Genomic DNA, 23,145 nt, shown 5'->3' with positions numbered 1-23,145 from the left:
AATCCTTTTGGGTAGGAAGAGACCAGGTGTTTGTTTGCTTGTAGTGTTTATTTAATAAACCTTCTTGGTGAAAGTGTTGTACCAATTAAAAAAAAAAAAGTGTGGCAATTATTTTACAATAAAATTGACTGTGTATATTTATACTGTAGCTAAGGTTGTGTATATTTGTTAAGGACGGGAAACAAAAGAACAGAGGGAAAAGTATCCTATCACACAGTTCTCTTTTCCAAGTTTCAAATAGAAAGGTTAATTTTACTGGGACTATGTCGGAACTTTGTGCCAGTCTGGTCTGTGTAATAAGATACCATGTCAGTGTGCTAAAGATACAATTTCCAGACAGGTATTTAAGGTGCACTGTAGTGTTTGAATTAATTCCTTTCTAGTCAAAAAAGGACCACAACCAAACCCACTCTGTGTTAAACCCTAATTATTTATTTTTAAACTGATCAAGATCTGATCCAGGCATTTCACAATGGCTGAAACAGAATGGATGAAGGATCAGAATTCCTTTTTCTTTTTTTAAAAAAAAAAAAAAATTTTCTTCTATAGTATTGAGACAAAAAATGTTGACAAGGCTAAGCAGCAATAGCTGTAGCAGTGCCACTGACAGGAACAAAGTCTTGTCCCTGTCATGTGCATCCTGACCCCTTGCCATGTATCACATTAGCTGACATCCCTAGACGCACAAGGCTGCTGTATCTCAGGGCAGGAGTGGCTGCACCAGCGGGAAAACCCATCAGCCTGCTGCATCCCTTCACTGCATTTTGCTCCTGCAGAAAGGGTGGTGGTGCTGCTTGCTCTATAGATCTTACAGTCTAGACAGCAATGAAGCTATAGAAATTTCCTGAAAGGCCAAAGAGCAAAGTAAGGAAAGGAAGGTATTTCTCATTAACATTTTAAGCAGCTGCTACATATTATGAATCCTAAAAAATCCTATATAAATAAAACCAGCCTGCTTGACAGTTTCCTTTGAAAGGAAGTGACACCATCAGACCAGATGAAAATAGAACAAGGAATGATCATCCTTTTACATAATACTTTCCACCTTTCCAGAAATTTCTGTTAATTCATGTGTTGTACCTTGATGTATAAGGAGCAGATTCAGTACTAATGCACATAAGATCAGATTAATTTATATAGGCTGTAAAAGCTATATTTTGTTCAGTTAAGGTTTTACTGAGATGCAAAGTTTTGGGTCAGTGATGTTAACGTCAGTGACAAGGTGAGTTATGTGAACCTGGCTGAGCGAAAGAGAAGTCAGAGAGGAGACCATTACACAAAATGCTTAGTTCTTGTGCAAATGCATGCTGTCAAGAGCAGTCACCCTGATAATGAAATAAGTGGAACTTATTTAATTTACTTCTTTTTACTTGCTATGAATACTACCAGAGGAACCACCTGGGTTCATTTTGGGGACTCAGAGCCCAGGACAGTATTGTTCCCTTTGAGTTGAGCACCTAGACTGCTAACAGAACAAAAATTAAATCAGTGTTTCTCTTGGGCCAAAGCACAGTGACTGAGGAGGAATGAAGGAATGCCTATCCCTTTTTTCCTCTTCTCAGTGGTGTATAAAAGCAGTTACCTCTTCCTCCAGTGTGGTACTTGCTGTATTAAAAACAATCCAGCTTGACACAAAAGAATCCCCCTTTTCTGTCATTCTCCAGGCTTACAAATTAAGGTTTTCTCTTCTAAACCACATTTTGTGTCAGGGTGCACTGTGGTCTACGCAAAATATCTTCACATACGTGCACACATAAGCAAAGTCCTGGAGAAATTTTTGCTCTGAATTAGATTGATTTAGAAAATTGAATTATAGTATTTTTCACATACTACTAAGTGAAACTGCAGAGTGCCATACTGAACCACAGGATTCACGTTTCCAGGATCCAAAATAATTCTGGTCACATAAATAGTACCACTTACATTAACACAAAGGTCAGACATGTTTGTGATTCATTTATGCCACATGGTAGTTTTTTGGGAACTACCACAGAAATTATACAAAAATGCCAGACAAAAGACTATTTTGCTAACGTGCTTCCTTTGAAAAGAACAAAGTAAAACAGGGTTAGTTACATCTACTTGGTTTGAAAAATAGTAGATGTCTTCCAAGTTTGTACTGTTTTCATTAGAGCTACTCCAAGTTAGTAAGATGGGAGATGTATTTTGGTGAAGGACTAAAATAACCATGAAAAACACAGAGAGAACAGAACCGCTGCACTGTGGAAGTGCTATTAACCACAGTATCTTCAGGATTCCCAGCTCTCACTGGAGATACTAAAATAATGTTTCTTACTTTCTCCATCATATCACAAGTCAATCTGGAGTCATCAGCTCTAACAGAAAGCACTCTCAGGAATAACATGGTTTCCTTTGCTCCATAAAAAAAAGGAAAAACATAGAACTACTTCTGGGTTTTCCTACCCATGCACACTCCGCCAGTAAGTCTGTCCCTTTTACTACAGTCTAGTGAGCAACTATCCTTTCATACTTGCATTTGGTCACACCTCAGTGTAAAGAGTCTTTTGACAGGTCCTTCTGTAAGCATAAAGAGTAGGTTGGTTGAAAGCAATAAAAGCTCTGGTCTTTTCTGCCCTACTGCATTACTGTTGACTGATTTGGTCATGATACGGAGCTGATGCTGTCTAATGGCTAAGAGAGTACCTTCCCCTTCTCTGCTAAACAAAGCAGAGATCCTTACCAGGAAATATGTTCGGACAGTCTTCTCTCTCTTCCATCCTTTCTTCTGTTACGTCTCCACAGCTTGGTCACAGCTATTGTCACACATGTGGATTATTAGGCTGATCTGTCATGTCCATATTTGATTAGGCAAAACATGATGTAAAATGACCAAGAACAATTTATAAAAGACCTTGTAGAATTAGACCTTTTCCATGTTAACCTGGGGTTAACTGAAGCCTGGGGTAACCTTAGCCACCCAGTATTTGGATTTCCACCACAGCATATACCTTTCTTTCTCTGTTCATTAATCTGGCAAGGACCAAATCAAGCAAGATTTAAGTGCCTCAAAGCAAGCCAGGCAAAGCCCAACCCAGCTTCACAAGGACAGCTTAAAAGCTGAATGCACTTTGTGGCTCTACAACCTCTCCCCCACACATATTCTCACGGCACTGCAGTTCCGCCTGGCTAACTCTCACAGTCTCAAGCCTCTCAGCTCCCACTAGGCTGACAGTGAATGAGCCAACTGAAAAAATAAGCAGCAAAAAAATGTCATTGCCAGATAATATTCCCCAATTCTTGACACCTCATCATTTGCTTCAGCAGTCATTGACACAAGAGCCATATGGCTTTCAACTTATTGAATCTTGTCTTCTTTGACCCAATTTTGTCTTCTGTTTTCTGTTGACCAAGAGTTTTTCTAAAGGTCACAACTGAGTCTTCTATCTATGGTACCAGAAAGAGAAACTCTAGCAATAAGAATAGCAGCGACCATTTGCTCTCCAGCCCAGAAGATATATAATACTGAAATAATCACATAAAAACCCCCACCTCCAAACAAAGAAACAAACCAACCAAACAAACACCCCCCCACCAGTGTGATCTCCACATCAGGCATAGCCTGAGTTATTATCTCCAAATAACAAAATACAGAATAATCTCAGTACAGGTAAATTAAAAACTTGTATGTAAATATTTTATTCTCTCATATTTTGCAAATCAGAAAGCAGTGTTTGGTAATAAAAAATAATACAGAATTATTATTTTTCTTCCAGTCCACACTCATATATTACCAGGTTTTCCGCATTACAGATAAAACTGTCTCCTTACAAACATAACATTCACTTCAGGTATAGTCTGTACTTTTGTATTATTTAATATTAGTCTTCTGAACTATTTACAAATATATTACAACCTTTAAACCTCAAAGCAAAGGAGTATTTCAATAATCAATCTGACATAAGGATCAGTAGCTCCTACATAACTTCAGTGTTTAAGAGAAACTATACACGCAGTGCGGTAGATCTTAATAATTTATATCTTTAAAAAAAAAGAAAAGCATTGAAAGTTTCTGAATATAAAACTTTCACATTGCAGTGGTACCTACTGACCCGCCTCGACTGGAGGACAGGAATGTGAGGTGATGTCACTGTGCTTGTAGAGAGCCTCATCTAAGTCCAGTGCCTTATTGCTCAGCTTGACGGTCATGCAGCCATGGTAGGACGCGGTGACAGGAGTGGAAGTCACAGGAATGTCTGTGTGAAAGGGAAGACAAACAGCTCTGATGGCTGGTTTTAAATAAATATCTGCCTTACCTACACTCAGATAAGCATCACTTCAATGAATTTAAACTCTCCCTTTTTCCGCTCTGGGATTTCTATCCCCCCCCCTCAAACCCCCCCACCAGAAGGCAAGAGCACAATCCCAGACATGGGGAAAACGTCATCTGCTCTTGGGCACAAAAGCCCTTCTCCCAGGCTGAACCCTTCCTCAGCTGCTCTGCAAGTCCACAAGGCCTCCAGTCCTGATGAAATTACACGCTGCATAACAGCAGGGCTTCGCTCCAGTTGCAACACTGTGTTCACGCTACTTTCCATCTCAACATTTCCCCTCCTCCATCTCTGGACCCTCTACTTTGTCTTTAGTGGAGTTGTTGCACTTTCCTCTAATGTTCTCCCTGTCAGAGAATATCTGACAAAAGATTACAGGCAGAACTGCATGACAGGAAGGCTCCTCCTATACACAGGCTCTACCACTTGCTGCACTCATCTTTACTGATCTCTGATTACGCACAAGCAGGTTGCTGACATTCATCAGAAAGGTGCTGGCATATATCTGTTGAGTTGGCAAGAGTAATGAGACTGATTTTTTCTATGGAGATCCACAGGTGACATACAGTTTATTAGAGGCAGAAAACAAATTTTAAGGAAGAAGACACTAAGTACAATCCAAGAGACCAGAGAAAATTAGTCAATCTTACTAGTAGTTTCTGTAACATCATACACAAACTGACCTTATTAAAAAAAAAAAAATCTGCATGTAATAAAGTAGTAACAAGAAAATTTACGTCAACTGTGTCCTCTACCCTTCCCCAAAGGTTATTAGTTGATTTACAACCCAAAGTTGACCCAATCAAGCTGATTGTGCAATGGAAAGCAATGAATGTATCAAAGATTATTTAACTTCACAGTGATGCAGGTAGCTAAGTAAACCCCCTTATCTTTACACTGAAGCGAGGACTTGAACAATGGGTTGTCCTATCGACCTGAGATTATATGCAATTGAAAGGGTTCTGCCTGGAGACATGCAGGGCCAAATTTGAAACTGATGTGATCAAAGGCAGCTCAGACTGAGGACAGGCTCTGGGACTGAGTGAGAGAAATAATATTTGTGTGGAATCTGTAAGCCACAAAGAGATGCTGTAAATTTTTCAGCTTCCTGGCTGAAAAGTACCATTGCTTGGTAGTTGCTTAATCACTTTAGCTATTTCCTATTCCTCCCCATTTAGCAAATTTTATCTGAGAAGTCTGCTTAAGAGAAGGGGGCATCTGTGTTGCAATACCTCACATGAATGTAAACTAAATTTTGACTTGGAAGAAGTTGACAGTATTGGTTTAACGGCTTGAACACTTGTCTAAGGAATCAGATTGCTGTTACATGTGCCACAGGGTTGAATGAAAGACAGTGTGGGCCTTGAGACAGATCTGTAAGATACTACCCATAATAATTTTTAAAAAATATATTTTCTTTGTGTTATAATTACAAATCAGGTCAAATATTTAATTTTCTATTATGACTAGAAATGAATCTGTCTGAAATGTGGCCCTGTAAAGACTCAGAAGCCTTGTTTAAAGGCTCCTTCACCTGGTGGTATACATGTTGCCTGGAAAAACACCTATGCATTATATAAATTACATAATTTAGGATTTATGAGAACTGAAAATACCATAGAAAAGGTATGTTCCTGTATGTTCCCTCTTATCTCTTGAAACTCTAAATAATATGTCTTCCACATCTGCAATATTAGTTGTACTTAGGATGGGACATACGACATATTTTGACCCAGAATTCTTTCTTTAATGTGACAAATGGAATAAAGACATTAAGTGTGTCCACTACACTTTGTTTTTTTCACACGGTATGGAAGCAGGGAAAAACCAAATACGACATAATGTTTTCAAAATCTGAATGAGCCAAACTCACTCAGATCTGACCATTTGGTATAGTTATTTAACCCAGGGTGATGAATCCAACCAAAGTGCTGAAACGTTTATTTGTCTGGCAAATGACAAGGTTTCTTGATGCAAGTGCTGGGTTCCTCTCAATGGCAAAAGCAGGCCACAGGCAGAAATTCCCATTGCTGAGCAGAACAGATCAAAGGGGAAAAGCAGCTAAACCTACAGAAGGCAGCTGGGTCTAAACAGCCATGGCAATGATATCTCACACTTAGTTCTGGATAATTAAAAACTGCTTCACCCAGCATGGTTAGTCTAAGTGAGCCACAGAGAACTCAGGACAATGACAGAATGAGATTGTTTTCTGAGCTGTTAATGTCTCTGCTGTGCATTTGAGAGCTACATGAAAAAAAGTACGTGACCTCTCTTGCTTGTGCAATGGCCAGCTTGGACAATTCAATCTGACACTCGAAAATGCCACATTTGGGGATTCAGCCTTGTTCCTGTGTGAACATCCCAGAGTGTGTGGCCTCCCCTTTTTAGGTGTGACTAAGAGCCATTTACATCATCGGCATAAATACTCTGTAAACTCTTGTTCTTGGTGGGAACAGTCATGCCATGTGTCTTGGCACTGCAGCCAGCCTCTTCCAGCCTGACTGTTTCAGCACTTATCAAGAGGTCAACATTGCTGCCCCTCCCGTGCATGGGCAAGTAAGGGCAAGATTTTGCCTAGCTGCTGGCAGTAAAATAGGATGTACTGCTGTGCATCAGACATAAGTGTTTCCTTAACTGCATTCCTCAGCAACAGGGACTGATAAACCAGTTCAGCCAGAACAAGAAACAAACCCCCAAACTTGGACAAAATTCATGATTCAGATGAAAGTTTGATCTTCCAGGTTCAGAACAGAGAAGCAAACTGACCTCCTACAAGAAACCCTGTTGTTGTTGAGAAGCCAGAAAAACTGTAAATGGTGGTAGTCCCTTGGTTGTGCTTTAAGTACCCTCTGCTAAGAGGAAATCTGTTAATTGTGTAGTGCTGTGATCAGTTCAAAGAGAACATCAGCCATGGAGAATCATCACACTGGGCTTCCCAAGCTTCAGTCAAAACAATGTGAGGCCCTGGTACTCCCCTCAAGGAGTGCTCACACATGTTCATTACATTAATGAAGCACTGCAGGAGTCTGTGGTCCAGCTCCTATGGATTTTACCAGGTTTAAGATAATGACCTGCTTACTGCTATCCTTCAGATAAATCATTCCTATTGCTGACCAAGCAAAACCTCCTCTTTCTGTTTTTGCCTCCAGCTGTCCACAGAAGGACACAATCGTTCCTGAAAAAAAAAAAGTCAAGCACACCCTCACTCACATCTGTTAAAGATCACATGCCTGCATTGCAGACAAAGCCTGTTCAAGCAGAATCAGAGAAGGCTGTTTCTGTTCAAACAGAAACAAGCTTCCAGCTTGAATGAATGGAGACATTTTTCCTGACTGCCAGCTCAGCAAGGTGAGTTGGGAGTCTGCAGTCCATGCCACAAAACTGGATGCTCACCTGGCAATCCTCCCACGTACGTCTTCACCGTTGACTGCAAAGAGCTCTCTAAGATGGACAGACTGTCCTCTAACTCAGAGATACTTAGTTCACTCTCTCCCGCTATTCCATCTACTCTTAGGGATACGTGATCTTTCTTGAGGAGGATGTCCACAGAGTGTTCCTTCTTATCGCAGAGATTTATTGCCAGTCTGGACACAACTGTGTTCTCCAAGGCCACGATGACAAACTGGACAGCAGGGGAAAGAAGAAAAAAGAGGCAGTGAGCAGAAACATACCTAACCATGCTTATCCAAGACCAGGATGGCCTCACTGTGGTCTTGTTTACAAAGATTTTGTAGAGCCACCAGAGAATTAGCCTTATTACTATTGCTGATCATGTTCTGAGCTTATTGGCACAGATGAAAAACCAATGAACTAGTGGGACAGTTGTAACCACTGTCTTTTCAGAGAGAATTCTTAGTGGGTCTAGCAGAGGTTGTTATATTGCACTGGCACCAACCAGACTAGAGCTGCTGTACTATAAATGAAAAGTTGGCTGATGGGTTTTAATGAAATCATTCCTGATTTACACTCATGTAATGCCAGAATCCAGCCCTTTATTATGAATACCAATAAATCAGTCACTTCAGCACTCGATCACAACTGGCCTTTCGCAGCACCTGGAGTGACATCTAAGCCTGTCTCTTGACTACCTTTGGACTGTTACTGATGAACTCCAGAGAATGGAAATTATTTGCTACAGCATTGTAGCTTCTGTGCCAGAAAAATATAACACAATATGCTTGCATTCAATACACCAGTTCTGTCTTTTACCTAGACCACATTTGCAAAGAGCTCCCTAGCAGTGTCTGACATGTACCTGTAAGAGGCAGAACTTCAGTGACAGCCAAGCACCCCCGTCTCAGACCATGTTCTGAACAGGTGGGTGCAGATAAGCAGGCAGGCAGCAAACCTGACAACTGTTTTTTGTGAATGACTTCCAGTTCCCAGGAAATAGCAAGGCACCTTCTCTAGAAAAATGCTTAAGTCTACCTGTTGTTTCAGTTTTTTGGTGGAGTGATAGTCAATCAGAGATAGTGACAAAGGGACAGATGCTTCTTCTGTAACCAGAGCGAACAGCACACCAGTATCTGTTGCTGGTTGAATTGCAGCATTTACTTCTATTTCCCAACTTTCCTTTGTTTCATTTCCAGAAGAGGGTTGCACTACAGAAAAAGAAATGCATAGCATGACAAACAGGCTAAATGAGTAGGCTGTGCAATTTCTGCCTGGAGAAGAGGATAGATGGATGAGCATATGGAGGGGTTGCCACAGTTGTTTCACAAAAAAAAAAAAAAAAATTCCAAAGCACTTGAACATAAAATCAGAGAAGAAAATGGCATCAGTTTCCTTGTTAGCTTCTCCATTCTGCTGCCTTTCAGAATGTCAAAGGACAAGGTTAAGCTTTTTTATCACAAAGAGAGATTCCCATGGCTGTCAGTCCTACATATTCAAAGAATGGCTGCAAGATTGGGCACCAATTTTTGCATCATTCTTGACTGTCCAAAGATCACTGGAATCTTAGTCCAAATGTGACATACAGAAAACATTTTATGAAAGCCTGTGTTAAACTGAAAAAGGATATAAGCATATTACACTGATCACCTACCTAAAAACTTCCTGATCACCAACCTCTCAGAAGCATGGGATGTTTTATCTCACCTGTTGAACTCTGAAATAAACTCTCTGGCATCTTTCTTACTGACCCAGTGCTTTTGTAATTTAAAAGGTGATGCTGGGTACAAAGAAAGATTTCAGTATTGTTTCTGCAACCTCCCTACATAGTAGTATTAGCTATGCTGGTTCACCACATCTGGAAATACAATAAATTAAGTTCTTCATGAAGCTTACCATTACAAAGCCAAAAAAAGAGGAAGGATTACTGTTTGTAGAAAATAGAATATAAAAATGCAGGTGCTGAGGCCTCATCTCTCGAGTGCTGTCCTCCGCACTTCAGATGCTGCACTGTCTCTACTTTGCAGCTTTTGAATCCATGTGGTAAACAAGATGACATACACCTGATACTCCCTAATTTACAATGGCACAGCAGAAAAAACCACACAATGATGCACAGAAGGCTTCTGCAGAGGAGGACTCACACACAAAACTAAAATAGATGGTTGGCATTTGTATGGGTTTAAAAATACTGACAGTTGATCACACATATAGACAAACAGAATAATCCAAAACAACAAAAAGGTGTTTTTCTGAGTGCTAAATTAGAATGGCCAAGTTTGGTTTGAAACTTGTTATTCCTGTATCTAGGCCAATTTCATTGAACTTGTATCAGGGATACACTAAGTGTGTTTGTCCCAAGTATAACAAATACCACCCAATGATTAAAAGTGAATCTGATCTTGGACATCTTGCTACAGACAATATTGATTTTCTGTCTGTCATAAACTCAAGATATAGCACTATGGCTTGCAGCTCTCCTTCTGTAGCAGAAAACAGCAGATAGTTCCATAACCATCTATGCTGCTCACAGAGGTATGTGAAATCCCTAATGCTGGAGATGAGCTGGAACCAGCCTGGATGTGAAATGCATTACTCAAGCTACACCTAGAGAACCTAATCCATCCTGGTCATATTTGTACTGACTCTAATCATCATATATAGGCCTTCCTTTGCTACGAACCACAGGTTTAGCTATTCCCTCGCCACCCACAGCTGCTGCTGCATCAATCAACACTCAGGCTGCCATACATGTAAGTTTTAAACTATTAACCGAGTACGGTTAATGGCAGTACAGCAGGGCAGAAATAAAAATAATAAACTACTTACCATAAGTAAGATTAAACACAGCAAAACCTCGGCCAGGATAGAAAGACCCTCGTCCTGCTACTGAAAAGCACTGCATCTTTTTATTCATCTTTATGGTCTCTTGGATAGTGGTGTCCTCCCCATTCAGCCAGTTCCATGCCCGCATGCAACCATCCAGCCGAGGGTTTATCTGGGAAGATAAAGCAGCATCTCACACCTCAAAGTACTATTCAGTGAAGAATAACTGATTTTGGGTGCAGAGGAATACTGAGTTAGCTTATGATACTAAACAGGAGGAATCATTTCAATGTGTTATGCACATGCAAACCAATTGGTGGCAACCTCAATCCCACAACCACAAGCAAGTGGTCAGTATTTCCCAGGAAACTCCCCTGAGCTCAGCTTGTCTCCACAGGAGAGAAGGGCACTAGCTAATGCAGGTGCTGATTTGGTTGTACTGATTCGGTTAGCTGCTTCTACTGCAATTTACTTCTAAAGCTCTGTAGCCAAAGCTTTGTAAGTCCCATAATTCTGCACTGCGAATGCTGGAGGCTAACTTGAAGTTAGAAAAACCAATCCTTTGTGTCATTGCAAACAGCCTTCATGACACACAAGATGTTGGACCTGATCCTGGTATAAGTTGTTGTGTTCTGGCTTAAGGGAGGGATGCCTGAGCCACAAGATGGGCACATCACTCTCTACACACCTTGTTCCTTCCAGCTTCTAGTTACATTATCCTGTACCAAATGTCAGCATTAAAATGTGAGACTATGTAAAGAGAAGGCTCCTTGCAAAGCTTTTAAATCAGCACTACTGCCACCAATTAACTGAAGCAGAGACAGAACTAAGTGCCTGAGCCAGGATAAAAACCTCAGGAGTTTTTGGCTCTCAATCCTCTATTCAGACCACGCCCTGAGCTTAATGTTTCAGACAAGCAGTGGCCCTGAATGACTTCTTGTGAGGAACAGGAGCCTTCCTCAGCTGCTGCACTCCCAGTCACAGAGCCACAACATTGTCACCTCATTTAGAAATAAAGAGATGCCAGTTTGGGTTTCAAGGTGCCAACTCTGTTTGGTGGACATTCAAAACAGCCTGAGCAGGAGCTATTTCAGAAACACAGCAATCATCCAATGTCATGCAAAGAGTGCCTTAACTTTCATTTGCATGCCCTATCTACTTGAATTAAGAGGAAATAAAGAAAAACAAGCTTCTGTTTTCCCTTGAGTCTTACTAAACTGAATCAGCAAAAACAAGCAGCAAAATCGTGATGCAATATATAGGAAAATACAAACTTTGGTCACAACACAAGAAGTTCCCCCAGAGCTGTTTCCAGACCCAGTGGGCACAGCAGTACCCTCATATAGCGGTTTGTTCACCGAACCCCTGGGGCCACTTGTGGTCTCCAAGCCAGCATGACCACCGTTAACTTCATTGTGTGCTGCTGTTTTGCTGTGTCCTAATTCTGCAGGCCAAGGGTGGGATCCATCTCGCCCAAACTTATCTATGAAAAAATCAGGAGTTTCACCTTGCTACTGCCTTAGGCTCCCCCTATAGTCAGTCAATGGAGAGAAAGCTGTATCCAGAAGGTGTTAATTACACCTGTTTCAGGGCAGGCTGAACTTCTCTCAGGAAGGACCTACATTACCCCAAGAGAAGATGAAATCAAGCCCTTCAGGCATGCAAAACAACATGAGCTATACTTACTGGTAGAATAAGGTCCTTTGTTTTGAAAGGAATGCCTCCTACTGTCAAATTCAGCTGATACAGTCCTTTGTCTAGAGTAAACAGATCCTCTGAGACAGCGATTTTCATAACTGCATCCCTGTTGACCTTTATAACCAAACTTCTCTCGAGTTCTTCAACAGAGATCTGAAGAAGTAAAATTGTAAATATAAAAATTCAGCATAAAAAGAACTCAGTATCTGCAGCCTCAACTGAAGGGCAGACACCATGAATTAAATCCCCAAGACAGAGAAATATTTTCTATCCCCAAGCCTTTTTGTCTACCTTTTGAGTGACATTTCACCTTGATATGGGAACCTGCTTAAGCAGTGAGGTTGGACTAGATGATCTCTGAGGTCCCTTCCAACCCTTACCATTCTGTGATTCTGTGATATGTAAATCTTTACTGTAGAAAACAACCTGGGGTAGCCCTAAGGGCGAAGACAGCCCAGCTGCTTCAAAACAGCTACACAAAAATAGGAGTGGATTAACTACATGACATTTGTAAGTTGCTCTATGCAAAATGTAAATGCAATAACAAGTTATTAATAAGGAATTTCCAATTGTAACTGCAAGTGAAAGGAAAAGTTCGAAAGACTGATCAGAAGATGTCTTTTGTTGGACCAGTGAAAGATAATGTAGAAGCCTTCCAGTCACACTAAGTCTAGTCTTTGAATACTGACCCTTGAAAAAAGAACAATAGATGTCATATTTGATAGGGTTATAAAAATATATAATAGGTGATAATTTTTCTCTCAAAGGTCTCTGTAAGAGACCTTTACCTCCATGTCTCTGAAGAGCTACTTCTAGCAAGATTCTATCACCACTGAAATTTCAAAAAAATTTCGTAATTTTAATTATGGCCAGGCTGCATGGAGCAGCACAATTAAGCAGCACCTCCTCTGTTTCATTATCTTCAACACAGCACTCCTTCTTCCCACTCTGTGACAGATACCCCACCTACCCACTCTCCACCTCTATAGCTCTGCTCCCTGGGACACCCAGATGCTGCCTCCGTCAGTGAGCCGCTGTATAGAACCCAGTATCTATTAGAGCAGCTGTTTACACTTGTTCTTCCCTCTCCCTGCCAGAAGGTCAGGTCATGAGCATCCTTCTCTTTGCATTTTGAGAGCAGCTGCCCCAAAATTGTCTCCCATCACCACACAGCTCTCGCTCTGTGGCTGTAATGTAAAGGACAACATGGCTGAGTAGGTTTATTCCTGGACACTCCCTTTGTATTGCAGTCTTCAGTAAAGAAGATTAAGGGAATGTGATAGTTGAAAAGATTACCCACAGAATATCAAACTTTTTCTTTCTCTTGTGGATGCCAGTACAGTCTGGTTTATATCGCTTAAAACACTACTTACACTTGGTGTGTTGCTCCCTGCTATATCCTATAGGACATGAATTTACTTGTCTGTAGCTTACTTGTTTAAAGCAACATCTACACCTCCTCACTGTGTTCCATGGAGACACGCAAGCCAGCCTCAAACAGGCTTTTTTGACCATTGGCAGGCTGTGAAGTCCACTCAAGTGGGTGGGAACATTAGCCCACAGGTCCTGGCAGCCACAGCCCAACTGGCTTACCTGCAGTAGCTATCAAGCCAAAACTTACTTGGATGCCTCTACTCAGTGTCAAGGTCACCGCTGCCTTGATGCACCAAGGTACAGAGCGCCACAAGGAGCTGGCACAGACCATCTCCCTGCTCCTGGCATGGACTGTGGGCAGCCATGGAGCAAATGGGAATGGGGAAAAGCCAGCTGCAGCAACTGTGCTTCCTCTGTGAAGAAATCCTGCAACTTGCAGGGTCACTAAAATTCAGGGCCATCTAAAATTTTATTAGGTTGTATAGAAAGTAATAACATAGAAATTTTTAAAAATTAGTCTGAGTTGTTAGCTGCTTCTGATCATTAATATAAACAAACCCAAATCAGTGGAAACTTCCATAGGAGAAGGGGTTAATCCCCACAGAAGCTCTTAACAAATTCCACTTTAGGAAATTACATTCTGCCTACTTCATGCTGCCTTCTGACAGTTTCAGCTGCAGTTCCTTATATGCAAAGCTTAATTTCTGGTACACCACCATCACCCACAAACCAAAAGGGGAAGCATTTTGGTAGTTAGCAGACTGCTCTAGGTCCCTCCTCCTGTTGCAAGCAGTAGTTAGCTGCTGGCTGCCACAGTGTGCTTGGGGACGATCAGGCAGGCAGTTCTCGTAGCTAAGGGCTCCCATATGGTTAGCCATAAGGGCAGTCAGCTTTGGGGTTTGGATTCTTGCCCTGGATAACTCATAGCATGCAGCCAGTCTGTCCGCTCTTTGCTGAAAAGCACGTGGAAAGCACTGAAAAGGGATGAGACTACAGGCAGCCACAGGGTTAAAGCCAAATACAAATCTGCTTGCGATTGCTTAACCTTCAGTTCTGACATTTAACAGTGCAGGTAGGTTATTATTTTTGCTAACCGTACTGTCCTCATGCCAGTACTAAACTGAACATTGAAAATAAGGCAAGTTGATGACTTTTTTTGGAAATACAAAACAAACAGAAGGCAAATGCGCTCCCTACTATCACCAGTTCACACATGCCACTTCATCCAGCTGGATTACACACAAATAACTACATTAGAAGTTTTTCCTGAGGCTTGCTTGTTTGTGTTTTCAATGCTGGGAATGATAATTTAAAAATAGATTAGGAAAGATCAACATCAGAGAAAATACCTAGGTAGAAATATTGGCCTGAAGTTTTGAAAATGCCTTCATATTTCCATGAAAGTATGCAACTTTTGCTCAAGAGACCAAAAGATACATACTGCTGATGCTTCTTCTCATGTTTTGCTTTTAAATAGCTATTGTTTTTTCATCTGCTGAAAGTTAAATAGTAAAGTTAGTATTTTTTCACAACCTCTATAAAGTTGTCCCAAGTATCCAGCTCCACTCTTCTAGGTCTAACCAAAACTAAGGGCTTGATCCTGTAAACAGTGAAGTCCAGGGTAAAGCTCCCAAACTGCATTTAAGTCTGGGCTGTGACTGCTGAAGGTTGTTGGGGTTTTGCTTCACAGAAGGTGAGGCTGAAAAGTACACACAAGTCCATACTTAAAATGAAATGTGTGGCTACATGTTTCATAAAGGAGAGAGATAAAAAAGAATAACTCCTCAATAGAATTTCCCAAATTAAAAACCATGCTGGGCAGAGGAAAAAGAAGAAATGAGGGAGGGGATAAATTGGAGGAACAGATTTATAGGTGTATCAGCCAGGTGCAAGGTCCTGCACCTGGGTCGGGGCAATCCCAAGCACAAATACAGGCTGAGCAGAGAATGGATTGAGAGCAGCCCTGAGGAGAAGGACTTGGAGGTGGTGGTGGACAAGAAGCTGAACATGAGCCACCAATGTGCGCTTGCAGCCCAGAAGGCCAATAACCGTATCCTGGGCTGCATCAGAGAAGCGTGGCCAGCAGGTCAAGGGAGGTGATTCTCCCCCTCTACTCCACTCTCATGAGACCCCATCTGGAGTACTGTGTCCAGTTCTGAGGCCCCCAACATAAGAAGGACATGGACCTACTGGAGCGAGTCCAGAGGAGGCCACGAGGATGATCAGAGGGCTGGAGCACCTCTCCTATGAGGACAGGCTGAGAGAGTTGGGGCTGTAGAAGGCTCTGGGGAGACCTTATAGCAACCTTCCAGTACCTGAAGGGGCCTACAGGAAGGATGGGGAGGGACTTTTTACAAGGGCAGGTAGTGATAGAACAAGGGGTACTGGTTATAAACTGGGTGAGAGGAGATTTAGCTTAGATATTAGGAAGAAATTCTTTACTGAGAGGATGGTGAGACACTGGAACAGGTTGACCAAAGAAGCTGTGGATGCCCCCTCCCTGGAAGTTTTCAAAGACAGGTTGGATGAGGCTTTGAGCAACCTGATCTAGTGGAAGGGGTCCCTGCTGATGGCAGGGGGTTGGAACTAGATGATCTTTAAGGTCCCTTCCAACCCAAACCATTCTATGATTCTGTGGTTCTATATAGATTAAATAGTATTTAGAAACAGGGCTGACACTGGATGTTAAGCAGAAGAGAACACAGTACCTAGAGTGTGGAGGCAAGGGATAAGAAAGTAGGGCAGAGAAGGAGAAACCACCAGTACACCAGCAACACAAGCAGCAACTCAAGTCTCAGAGATAAGTCAACCATGAAGTCCAGAGACTAAAGGCTCCTTCCTCCTGCTGCCACTCATCTGTGGGTAAATCCTTTCACCTTTGGCCGGTATCAGGCACAGCATTTACAGTTTCACTTTGGGAGACAGTCACCAGAGCTATGGCCATCCACGTGCTCCAAGCAAGCACTCCTGTGCCACCACTGCATGATGCTCTCTCCTCCTCGGCTCACACCGCACCATCTCCCTGGCTGCTGCCAGGCCCCGCTCAGCCCCACGCAGGGCAGCACAGCTGGCTGCAGGGACACCCCTGTCTCTGCTTTGGCCGTGCTCCTGTCCACCAGCACTGCACAGGGCAGGTGCTGCTGCCACAGCACCCACAGCTCCATCTGCACTGTCCCAAAAAGCCTTGGGGAAGAGTTTCCAGGCGTTGCTGCAGCAACCCAAGCAGTCAGTTTGTTGCTTACGATGGTACCTGGGGATAAGAGCCCTGACACTGCTGGCTGGCAGGAGACCAATAATTCTTACCTAAAAATGATACTTACTTTAATCATACTGCCTTCTCTCCCTGCAGAAAGCAAACGCAGCCTTTGTTTGCCTCCTAACTCCTATATGTTTGAGCATTTCTTTATTACTTGAAGAAAGAAAATACATTTCAGTTGTCTCCACCAAAATTAACGTTGGAAAGTTTGTAATTACTTCATTATAAGGTCTGGCACTTAACAAGTATGTTACACTCCTGTGTTAAATGGTTTAACTTGGTAATGACTGCTTTTTGTGACTCCCAAGTCACCCCAGTGGCATCAGCTCTGCTTCTCACATCTTCTGTCACCATCCTCCCCGTGCAGACAATTACAATTGCCATATTTCAAATTAGCAAAACAAATCTTTTGCTAATTTGTAAAAAAAAAATTAGTAAGAACTGGTTTGAGGCTATTCCTACCTTTAAAGATGCAGCGTGTCATACATTTTATCTACAGCTTTGCTGAACCTCTACAGCTCTCCATTTGGAATCTAAAATTGCTTCAGTGACAGTAAAAGAACTGAAATAAACATCACCTCATCTGCTGGAAACATTGTCAAATGTCAGTAGTTGACAGTGAATACGCTCAAGGACTTCTTCATTTATTCATTCGAAACAAATTTTTTCCCACCTTGTTTTTTTCTTTAATGAATAATTCTGATTTTTTAATACTAAAAAATTTAAACTAGAAAATTAGTCACAGTTACCAGTATCTGTATTTGTCTCATATGCAAGTTAACTGAGAGCTTCCCACCCACTCCACAAGAGACACATTGACTTAAAAGTCAAAAGATCTAATTAAGTAAGAAAAAATGAAAGGGGGTAAAAGGTACAGGTGAGAAGATGCATCTATAAATTGTTAATCTAGTGTAGATCATACTACAGGATGCTCTTTCTGATACTGTCACAAATAGTAACACCCATGATGCTTCCTAAACCACCAGGAGATGTTCTAAGAGAGTGTCAAGAACATTAATCCTTACAAATGCATCATCTTGCAAGATTGCTGGGATTATGTTATTAATAAGCAGAGATCAAGTTAGTTTCTAATAGACCCCAATATCTTCACAAGGGAAATGGACTATTTTGCATATGAACAAGCCTGAGGAGTTTAGAAAATGATACTGTAGCATAAGAGATTTGTCAAGGGCTCAGACAATCTGAGCCAATCTGTGACTAAACAAACAAACAAACAAACAGATGTATAAACAAAACCAACCACACATACCATACAGCAAACAAACCACCCTTGGAAACTTCCTTAAGAGAACAGCGACTGAGTTCCTTCCCTCTTACTCCCTTCCAACCCTCAGTCAGAAGGCATCTTCTCAAACCAACATGAAGTCATCTTAGCACTGCTGCATCCCAGAGGCTCTGTGCCTTCTCTGGTCAGGCTAGTGTACAATTTAGTGACCCAGCCTAGTTTACAATGGATATAAAGTATAATTCAATTTCTTAGGAAAAATATCCTATTCTTACCTTAGGATGTATAATGTACTGGTGTGCATCAAATGAATAGGTTGGAAAAGCACTTTCTCAAACATACAAAGAATACACAAAGTGTAGCTGCATTTGACAGAGCCCATCAGGGACAAGCCAAAAAAGGGTGAGATCTCAGCAGTGGTCTGGACTCACCGTTTGCCACATGCCATGGCTGATAAGTGGTCCGCTGCTGGTCACGCGTTGTATTCCCTTGTATTTCAGCTGCAGCTCTAGCCGTCCTTTGCGCAAAGCCAAGACTACCCATGTGCTGTCTTGATGGCCTCCAGCAAAGAAAAGGATACCTTCAGGATCAAAGGTTCTAAAGTCGAACTCAGCCACAAGTCTGACCGCACAGGTGCCAAGAAATAAATTAGTTATGCAGAGTTCAAAAACCACAGAGTACTTTCCATACAGATAGCATCAATTCTAACAGTTACAAAGCTCTGTTAAAACATACTAACTTTTAATGCACTCCTGAAAGACTGAAGCTGTGAAGATGGGTTTTAAAACAGCGTCAAGAATAAAGAATGCATTACTGAACTTCAGTAATTATCTTAGCAGCTTTGCGGTCAAGGCTGCCTTTCTCAATTACTGGTTTGGATAATGTTTCGCCTTACAGGACTCCATAATCCAAACAAATAAGGATGATCATAGGAATAATTGTTATTGTAACGACCTGACTCCATTGCATGCATTAAAGCCAGACAGTGCATTGGACTGTCATTCTAAATTGTCCTCACCTCGTCAGCTGTTTCCTTTTGAAGCGCAGCCTGATAACAGGAGTGCCGCTGAACATCCTCCCCAGGTACAAGGATTTAATACTTTTTCCAACAGCAAAAGGCACACATGGTATTATGTTCTATAATCAAAACACACTTTTGAGTGCTTATTCTCTTCCCACAGCAGAAAGAGAATCAGAAAGTATGCCTCCTCTTCTTTTTCCATGTAGTTGCTATACATATCGGAGGTTAGGGCACTTTAATATTTATACTCTCAAAACACAGTTGTTTTGGTACTGAGAACATTTCCTCTTTCCTCCCCTCCTCCCTCCTAAACACCCCAGATGAATGTTTTCCTGTTGCAAAATGAAATTATACTCATAAGGTACAGCATAAGGTTTTCTACTGCAGCATCATGCCTGCAACAAAAGATGTGCTAAGAACTTGCTGTTAGTTGGTTTCCACAGGGGCAGCCTGTGCCACGGATGCACATCCACCTCAAATGCCTGGAGGACAAAAGTCAAGTGCAAGTTCTGGTCCGTAATTTACACCACACACCCCAAGACCTTTGCACCATCCTACTGGCTCTAACACAGAAAAGCTTTTGCCACCAGAGGTAACTCATAGCCAAACAGAGGGCTGGCAGGGCTATCACTGGCATGCTCTTTTTGGAATGGGGACAGGAGGAGTCTAAGAAGACAGACTTCCAGCAGAAAGTTTATTTTCAGAAGAGTTACTGTCCCCAGCTCACACGACCTTGTGAACACGATTCCCTCCTGCTGGTCACTCAGCTCAAATGGCTTCGGTCCACAGTTTCATCAGTTATTCCTAATTACAATGTAAAATAAAGGTTGTTCTGCAGTTACAGCAATGAAGACTAACATACCTCACACATATTCATGTCCTGGGAAAGTTTTACTCCTCCCCTGCCATCGCAATGACAGGTATAACTCCCTGGAGAGTTGACACAGGTCTGTTCACAGAGCTTTTCTTCACATTCATTTATATCTACACAAAACCAGAAAAGAAGAGAGGAGAAAACAGCAATTGAGTTTGTTTAAACATGAACAATCTGGGGGAAAAAATATTTATCAGTGCTGTTTTGTAGCACCTTTCGTTTGAGCGCACCCAGGTGCTCCACAGCCAGTACTTACCCTATGCCACATCTTTAGAGGAGGGAAGAGTTAGAATTAGCATTTGCACAAACCTGTTTTTGCAGACAGATTCCAGCTGCCCAAAGATACACAGCAAGTCAGTGGGAAGGCTGGAAGCAGAGCTTAACTTCTTGTCTGCTGGCTAAGAGTCCTGGGCTTTAACTTCTAGACAAGACTTCCTCCCTTCAGGCCCCTTCTGCTATGCCTGTGCTGACCAGCTTCTACTCCTTCTACTCCTTCAACTCAGGTTCAACTCAGGGATTACTTGCTTCATTGCTACTCAGAAGCCGAATCCTCAACAGAGAAGTAAAAGCTGAGTTTCTCATTCACTATTTTCTTTTTTTCCTTCAGCTTGTTTCTATCTGCTGCACAAACAACTGGAGGAAAACAAACTGTGATGGCCCACAGGGATCTCTTCAGGCAGAGATAAACACTTAATGCCCAGTAGGGCTGGCTTGCATGTGATTCCAGTCATTACGTTAACTTAGACAAAAGGCAGGGAACAATGCTAGTTCTGGAATACTTTCAAAACTTACTCCATTGAGAAAGCTTGCAGGCAGTGTAGCCAGCAGAACTGTGCATGGTTCCAATGCATATTAAGCTCCTATTCAGAGTAATACCACAAGACAGGTTTTGAAAGAGCAACAGCAACTGCTCTGTAACTTTTCTTGTCCTACATACACAGATGCTGCTGAACTTCCATCAGATGCTGTACTTGTTCTAAAATCAAGAAATCTCAGCACTCTGGCTTGTAGAGCTTGATTCAAGTCAAAGATGACTGCAAACTTGATGAACTCAAAGATGACCGCAAACTGCAAACTCACAACTAGAGAAAGGGAACAGAAGTCCAGTGTGTAAGCAAGATTAAAAAAAAAAAAAAAAGCTTTTACTGAAGCCTGAAATTAAATGTCTGTGTTTTTATAGCTTTAAGTCATGTAATAAATGCTAACATGCTGTTATTTCATGAGCTTACCCTGACAAGTCTTTTTCAAGTCGTCATACTTGTAGCCTGCATCACAAACACATTCGTATGAGCTTATTAAATTTTTACAGTGAGCTTCTCCACAGATGTCTGCTGATGCTGTGCATTCATCTATGTCTGCAAAACAAGCAATTAAACAACACAACTTCAGATGAGTATAGTCACTGTTTGCACACTGGAGCGGTCTCAGGGTCATGAGACCTCTCTATTATTTTGGTAACTGAAAAAACAGTATCTTTAAGAATCTACCTTAAGGGTTAGCTAGCTATAAGAAGTGACTTCAGATTTTCAAAACCAGTTGTTGTTCCCCTCTTTAAGCCATTAACCACTATTGGAAAAAACAATGCAAAGTGAGCCAGGAGAAAAACTGTAAAACAAAACAATTCCCACAAAACCAAGAAGCCCTACTCCATTCAGGGGGCTGAAACTGCAGATTAAAAAGCAACAAACAGGAACTGAGGAACAGCAGTAAGAATTTTACCAAAACACGGTAGGACCATGGAGCCCGTGGAGCATCACAGATTTCTGTTCTCCTTCCTCAGACAGGCAAACAATAATTTTTCATGCATCCACAAAACTAAGATCTAAATCTGCTGATCTGTAGTGGTAAAGGGGCACTGAGGCAGCCCAATTTGTCACAAAGAACAAGTCATGTCTGAGATGCTGTGGGGTTTCACAATGAAGTCAGGCAATGGACTGGAACTGGAGGTCCAAGTGTTTTCCTAACATGTTAACTAATACCCAGCAAAATCCTGGTGCTGACAAAACACTTGCAGTATATCAAGAGTTTAATATTTACTTTTGCTCCCTAGGACATGTTAAAACTACAGCTACATGTTGCACTTTGTGATTTTCCCATGCATGAGTGAGCTGGCCTTGTACTGCTCATACACTACATTGACAGTGTATTATTATTGAGTACTAGGGTATTATACAAATATACATACACACAAAACCAAATGTAATTCTGAGCCCACTCACCATCTACCTGTCCATGCCAGCCGGCACCTGAGGACAATTCAAAAGGGAAGTTGTCTCCTCTAACCGGCTGCTCCCATTAGAAAGGGATGCCATGTAATCTATGCAGTCATTGCTTTAAACAGTGGAAGTGACACAGAAATAAAATCCTGCTCTTTGTCTTTTTGCTGGTAGCATTAATAGGTTGCTCAGATCAGGTAATCAAACTGTTTAGAAATATGTTGTCAACATCCCTCTGTAAGAGGTATATACACAGACTTGCCTGGTTTTTCATGATATGCACTTAACAGCCACCTGTGATCACTGAGTCTGTGTCTCAGCACGCAGTTTCTTAACACTTTTAAAATCTCAGTTGCTTAAGTTTTGGTTATGTAAATTCATTCCACAGTTTCAATCAGATACTTCAGATCTTCATTTTCTGTTCTCAGCTACTGTGTAAAACAGTTGCCAACATTCACGGGCCTTTCTACAGCTATTAATATTGTTGCAGTGAATTATCCATCTGTATCTATCTATCTGAATCCATTAGCTGCTGCACATACCCAAGTTTAGAAAAAATAAATTACAATAAGAAACACGCAAAAGAAAAACAAATGGCTCATAGACTACGACACTGTGAACCTGGAAAGAATCACAACAACGCATCTGGCCAGGCCTTCCTCCTCTCAGTGTTGGGATGTGAGGACTGATCAGCTAAACCAATTTAGCACAATCCAAGCCACAAATCCTCTGTGAATCACGCCTGTGTGATGGTATTGGAGAGTAGCACAGTGTGAACGCTGACAAGCCCAGGCATGTAGTGCTGGCTGGAGCACCCAGTACAGCCCCAGCAGAACGCAGCTAACGGGGTACCAGCAAGTGTCTGCTGGGCTAGGGAGCACAGCAGGGCTGCTCAGTGCCACCCAGCTCTCTGAAGTGCAGTCACAAGTTACTAAACATCTGATGAAGCAAACTG

The 23,145-nt window shown here is 41.7% G+C and overlaps 1 protein-coding gene across 1 annotated transcript in view; it reads right to left on the bottom strand.

Annotated features, from left to right (window-relative positions):
- Positions 1–3,635: 3,635 nt before the first annotated feature.
- The window catches only part of GAS6 (growth arrest specific 6), a gene marked incomplete at its 5' end in the record, with an annotated part of 42,504 nt that continues 22,994 nt past the window's right edge, over positions 3,636–23,145 (bottom strand). The window contains 9 exons of the mRNA XM_010166354.2: positions 3,636–4,214; positions 7,683–7,911; positions 8,718–8,890; positions 10,509–10,677; positions 12,192–12,356; positions 18,511–18,700; positions 19,098–19,216; positions 19,963–20,084; positions 21,204–21,329. Coding sequence (XP_010164656.2) covers positions 4,063–4,214; positions 7,683–7,911; positions 8,718–8,890; positions 10,509–10,677; positions 12,192–12,356; positions 18,511–18,700; positions 19,098–19,216; positions 19,963–20,084; positions 21,204–21,329 — 1,445 coding nt within the window. The remainder of the gene's footprint in view (positions 4,215–7,682; positions 7,912–8,717; positions 8,891–10,508; positions 10,678–12,191; positions 12,357–18,510; positions 18,701–19,097; positions 19,217–19,962; positions 20,085–21,203; positions 21,330–23,145) is intronic.

Source organism: Antrostomus carolinensis, unplaced genomic scaffold (genome assembly GCF_000700745.2).
Source record: "Antrostomus carolinensis isolate BGI_N321 unplaced genomic scaffold, ASM70074v2 scaffold14724, whole genome shotgun sequence".
Taxonomy (NCBI): domain Eukaryota; kingdom Metazoa; phylum Chordata; class Aves; order Caprimulgiformes; family Caprimulgidae; genus Antrostomus; species Antrostomus carolinensis.
This window is presented reverse-complemented; position numbering and strand designations above follow the sequence as displayed.